The 6,111-nt window shown below is 41.1% G+C and overlaps 1 protein-coding gene across 1 annotated transcript in view; it reads left to right on the plus strand.

Annotated features, from left to right (window-relative positions):
- Window positions 1-3,981, plus strand: part of PPAT (phosphoribosyl pyrophosphate amidotransferase) — a 44,642-nt gene extending 40,661 nt beyond the window's left edge. Inside the window, exons 8-11 of the mRNA XM_054382911.1 lie at window positions 383-510; window positions 825-1,046; window positions 2,345-2,465; window positions 3,806-3,981. Of these exons, the coding sequence (XP_054238886.1) occupies window positions 383-510; window positions 825-1,046; window positions 2,345-2,465; window positions 3,806-3,981 (647 nt within the window). The remainder of the gene's footprint in view (window positions 1-382; window positions 511-824; window positions 1,047-2,344; window positions 2,466-3,805) is intronic.
- Window positions 3,982-6,111: the final 2,130 nt, after the last annotated feature.

A 6,111-nucleotide genomic window follows, 5' to 3' on the forward strand; every position in this document is an offset into this window, starting at 1 on the left:
CTTCAATATCCTCAATTCTTCCATTCCTTACCCCTGCTGCTGTGCCTTTTGCTGTATCTCATCACAATACCTCATTGCCTCGTGTTGCACATTTTAGCATCCTGAAAGCTTCTTGGGCCTCTTATCTCCTTGCTAAATTTCAGGTGAATTTTGCTAACTGACTCCTAGCTAATAAGCAGGCAGAGGCACACAGCAAGATTGTACAAACTTTGCTGGAGAGCCATAAAAAGAGAATATGCCTGTTATGAACAGGCCTAAATTCTACTTCTTTCCTTCTCACTGACTTCTGTGCCTGCAACTTGCTGCAGGAATTTGTATGGAACACTGAAAGGAAAACTAAATGATGATGCATACCAGGAAAACCAATTCTTGCTGTTCTTAGGTCAGATGGTGTACTCAGTCAGGAGAAGATGTGGGCAGCAGCTTGCTATTGAAGCACCCGTGGAAGCAGACCTAGTCAGCACTGTTCCAGAGTCTGCCACCCCAGCAGCTCTTGGTTATGCAGAAAAGGTATATGTTAATTTGCTTTATTTTCCCCGAAGCATGCTTACACATACCTCTTTTCGTAGTGGAGTGTAATGGTATAAGGCTGCTAGGAGTTTTGTATTGGTAAAGCTTCACATCTTGAGTACACCAGGTACTCGAGTCATCTGCACTTGGGTTTTTTGGTTGTCATTTCACTGTATTAAGAGATTTTGGATTTTTTTCTGGGTTACTCTCAACTCAGTATATACTGAGTCCTAAGGTTGCTTTAATAAATAGCAGCAAAAGAGACCAGCCAACTCTTTAGATCTGAAGCCTGTTGAACTGTCTGCTGTTTGCAGTGTGGGCTGCCCTACGTGGAAGTGCTCTGTAAGAACAGGTATGTAGGCAGAACCTTCATACAGCCGAACAGGAGGCTTCGGCAGCTCGGTGTCGCCAAGAAGTTTGGTGTGCTGTCTGACAACTTCAAAGGCAAGCGAGTGGTTATCATTGATGATTCCATTGTGAGGGGCAACACCATTTCACCCATCATAAAACTGCTGAGAGAATCAGGAGCGAAAGAGGTAAGCTGATTTTTCAGTCATTACAGCTGTAAATAGAAGATTGATCATAGGATTGTTAGGGCTGGAAGGGACCTCAAGGATCAGCCAGTTCCAAGCCCCCCGCCATGGGGCAGGGACACCTCACACTAGATCAGGTTGCCCAGAGCCACATCCAGCCTGGCCTTAAAAACTCCCAGGGATGAGGCTTCCACCACCTCCCTGGGCAACCTGTTCCAGTGTCTCACCACCCTCACAGGGAAGAATTTCTTCCTAACATCCAATCTGAACCTACCCATTTCTAGTTTTGTTCCATTCCCCCCAGTCCTATCACTCCCTGACATCCTAAAAAAATCCCTCCCCAGCTTCCTTGTAGCCCCCTTCAGATACTGAAAGGCCACAAGAAGGTCTCCTGAGAGCCTTCTCTTCTCCAGACTGAACAATCCCAACTCTCTCACCTGTTCTCATAGCAGAGGAGCTCCAGCCCTCTGCTCATCCTCGTGGCCCTTCTCTGGACACCTTCCAGCACCTCCAGATCCTTCTTGTAATAGGGGCTCCAGAAATGGATGCAGTACTCCAGGTGGGGTCTCCCCAGACTGGAGTAGAGGGGGAGAATCAGCTCCCTTGACCTGCTGGCTACTCTTTATGGGAGGGTAAAGCTACTTTTTGTTGCTTCTTTACTTAAAAAGGGAAGTGTGCCATGAAAAAAAAAAGCAACAGTCTAGTGTGTGTCGATTGGGTAGGTATGTTAAGGAGTTTGCTTTGTGTGGTTGAACTTTGGGTGAGTGTGGGGAGAGGAACAGGTCTCAAAGCACTATTTGGCAAATAGAGAATGGAAAATGAACTGAGATTTAAAAGTCAAGCATTGGCATGGTGTTCCTGACATGTGGCTTGTGCTACTCCATTACCACATACTGCAGTAAATAGCACCCATTGTAACGCACCAGAGCACAACTTTTAAATGGTGTGAACATTTTTTTTAATTGAAGCACAGTATGCAAGTCTGACCCTAGAGAAAAAAAAGTTCTGTATCATATTTGACTTGGTAAACTGAAACATGTTTGAAGGACTGAACACCATAAAAGAAAAGCAAAGGCAGGACAGAACCTTTCAATGACGTTAGGACAACTTTCGTCTCTCTCCTGCTGTGCTGGCATCTGAAAACAAACGCTTTGATTTACTTTTTAACCTATCCATGAGTATGGTGCAGTGCTGCCTTCTGTTCTTCATGAGTATTCTGCAGAACTGGGCCTTTGCTGTTGTGTTGTGATCTGCTGACCTTCACCTTACTGTGGTCTGTTTTGAACTCTGGTTTTATTCAGGTGCACATCCGTGTAGCTTCACCTCCCATAAGATTTCCATGTTACATGGGAATAAACATTCCAACTAAAGAAGAACTTATTGCCAACAGACCTGAATTTCTTGATCTTGCAAATTATATAGGTAAATGTTATTCTTTTTGTTTTCTTTGTTTGCTTGAGAGCTTTCACTGTAGCTATTCTATTGTCTACACCAAAATAAAGCACACCACATCAAGGCAATGATGGCAGAACTGACAAAAGTGTCATAAGGTTGATGCACTAAATTTCTGTGTTGTGAGCACCCTGTGGATCAAACCAATTTACCTGCACACTTCTTTTTAACACTTAGTGACCTTAGTGCAGTAGAAAACACTAGAAAACTGCATAATCACGTCACAAATAAGGTGTGACAACACAGTTTTCCAATGCTTAAAGCTCCTTCTTGGAAAGATTACAGCAATATATCAGCAAAAAAATACACGGTGAAAAGCTAAGAGAGTTTCACTTCCATTAGATGTTCATAAAACTGTGTTTGGAATTTGTAAACACCTACTGATTTTTCTGCAGATTTCAATTTATGTAAAAACTGCATTATGTATTTAATTTGGGAGGAAATGACATTTGAAACCAATCAGAACATGTTAAATGCATTCTCAGATCTCTGGAATGAGTCATGCTTGCAGCAGAACAAAAGAAGAACCAACACCAATTGTTGTTTGTGATGTGATAACAAATAACATTCTCTTCATCAAGGTATCAGCAACAGAAGTCATGTGAAGGCTTGTGAGGGAGGAGATAACCATAGGTGGCCTACTGGGCTGCAAAGTATTTTTTAGAATGGTTTAAGAATATAGCAGTGGTCACAGTTAGGAAACAGTAAACTCAAAATTTCCTGTGTTATAATAATTACTCTCACTAATAGTACAATGAATTCCTTTCCCCAAAATTACTGTGAAGGCAGTTTGTAGGATCTCATTTGTAAGTATTAGTCACAAAATAACACATGCAGATAATGCTAACATGGAAAAGCTATCAAATTCTTGTCCTGGTAGAACATTTGCATGAACTACATTCTGAATTATTTAACATGATGGTCTTCCCCTCCTCCAGGTCCCACTAAGGGTTTGTAGTCCTGGGTGTGCAGCTTGGGAAGCACCAGCCATGTGCATCTGCTTCCAGCCCCAATCTACAAGGCAGCTCTGGGAAACTGGAGGGAGTTTAGGGAGTCCTAATCCACACTGGACTTTCTCAGTATGCATGACATGTTCATTCCCAACCCAGAACCTTCTCTCTAGATTGCAGTGAGTCTGCTCCTTGCACACAGAATTTGAGAAGGGCAAGGCTTATTATGGTCTGGTAATTTTTCACATCCATTCTCTTTAGGTAAGGTGAGCCACCTGGCACCGAGTGCACTTCCAAATGGCACTGAGTTTGCTACAGTATTGCTGCAGCCCTAACTGCTGAATTCTTTCTTTCCTTTAGGAGCAGACAGTGTGGTCTACCTTTCTGTGGAAGGCCTGGTATCCTCTGTGCAAGAAAGCATCAAGGCAAGACAAGCAAGTGAGAACAGCCTTAAAACCCAGAAGTCCCGAGTTGGAAAGATTGGTCACTGCACAGCGTGTCTCACTGGGGAGTACCCTGTAGAGCTAGAGTGGTGAATGTTTAGTGGGTGGACAGGAGTTCATCTACTGTTGAATGTTACCTTCTTCAAAGATACCTTCTTGCTAATAGTCTTCTTACATTTAGGTAACACAGAAAGCTTATTACAGCTAATTACAGTTGCTAAACCAGATCTCTACAGTAAAGACTTACAGAAAGTCCAATGTGCTGATGAAAACAATGTAAGCAGATTAAAAATACAAAATCATGTATTTTTGCTGCACAACTGTGCCTTTTATTTCCTCATAAAATACTATAAAACCAAAGGTTTTTTTTTCAATTATGTAGCAGTCCCAGAGTCCTTTGTTTCAGTCTTGCTCCAGAAGACATCCCTCTTAGATTTGTTCACAGAATCATGTGGTGTACATTTCAAATTATCAAAGCCTTAATGCAAAAGTATGGGAAGTTTGCTTTCCTCCTGGGGCAAAAAAATACCAGATTCTGAAGAATCAGATTGCATCCTCAGTCTCACAGAGGCTTTTTCAGAAGTACCTAACTTTTGCATACATAGCTTAAACAGCCTTTATTAATCAGTAAAAAACACCTTTGTTACAGATTCTATGAACATGTCTAGCATACAGTTCTAAAATATGAAGACTCAGGGAAATACTCAGCCAAAAGCTGTCTAGTTTTATAACTTTAAAATTCTTCAAGTCCAGTATAATTACATTATCTTCATGTGCTTCTACTAGTTGCCAGTAGGATGTGGAAGGAGAAGAAACATTTGGCACTGCCCTTTTTTTTCCTTTTTTTCTGGTTTACATCTTGTTTTCTCTAGTGTAAGTCCTGACAAGTTCTGAAGTCTGAGCTTTTTATGAGTCAACACCCAAAAGAAACTGAAAAACAGTCACTTTTCATCTTCAACAGTAAAACAATGTTATCAGCTGAAGGTTGTGAGTTGGTTTGGATATAGCCTTATTTTACTGCACTACTGCTACTACAATAAATGTAATGTTTAAAAAGCAGAGTTCTGCAGACCCTGCAGGCTTGTTAGCTACTGAATGCATTGTACTTTGAATTGATCACACTGCCACTGCTTTACATGTATGCATGAAGACCACTTGGACAATGAACCACTCGAGCACCTTTTGAAAACTACTGCAGATTCACGCACAAGTGTAAAAATATTTCGTACACCTCAGGGTTTTTCACTCAACACCAGCAACTTAACCTTAGATTTTCTATTTAATGTTGTGTATTTTGGCCTTATGTGACTTGTTATAATGTTTAAAAAAAGGTTTAAGAGCTTCTTCCTTCCCCATCATCTTCCACATAGCTGAGAATTACAGCACTGCTGATTACATTCAAAAGGGAGCTTTCTTATGTGGGATTTGTAGCAATTTTGCCTGAAAGACAATCACACCACAGAAGTCCCAAGCCAAGAAAGCATGGAAATACATTTAATGAAGGTGAGACTGTGCCTCCTGCAGTGGAATCAGAACCTACTTGATGTCAGGCCTATGGGAGAATCTAGATTTTCATGAGCATTGGGCTCTTACTGTGTGTTCTTCACCGAAGTCCAGGTCTGCATGTTGTGGGGTGGATGTGGATCTCTTCTAATTAGATCTATTTGATCTAATAAAATTAATTAATTAGCAAGTTTGGTTCTTTAAACAGAACCGTGACAGTTTACCTGGACAGTAAACTGAGCAAAAAGAGCACAGGGTGGAGTCACTCAGCCTCCAGATTAACCAAGGAGAAGTGTGAGAAAACTGTCTTTAATGTTTTTCACCTTTCTTCTTTCCTGCCCTCAAAACCTCAATCATTTTCACAAGAAGGGATAAGTTGAGCTCTTAAGTTATAGATACTTGTAAGGAGCCCTTTCTTTTTGAGGTAAAAACTTAGGTGTGCAGGTTAATAAGGCTGCATATAGAAACCTATAGCTTTAGCTGAAATTGTCTATGGAACAAACTGTAAGTAAAACTTGCACAAATGTTCTTTTTAATGTTTTCAACAAACCCCCTATTTTCAAAGTCTGGTAGTAATTGATTAAATGTGATTTGCACATAAGGTGACATAATTCTGATTTCAAGAAAATGCCCTTTCTCCCCCCCCCCCCACCCCCCTGCCGTGTTATCCATGTGAAATCCCAAGGTCTGCTACTGCAAGCACTGTGATTTTTAGTTACA

This window comes from Indicator indicator, chromosome 8, assembly GCF_027791375.1.
Source record: "Indicator indicator isolate 239-I01 chromosome 8, UM_Iind_1.1, whole genome shotgun sequence".
NCBI lineage: Eukaryota > Metazoa > Chordata > Aves > Piciformes > Indicatoridae > Indicator > Indicator indicator.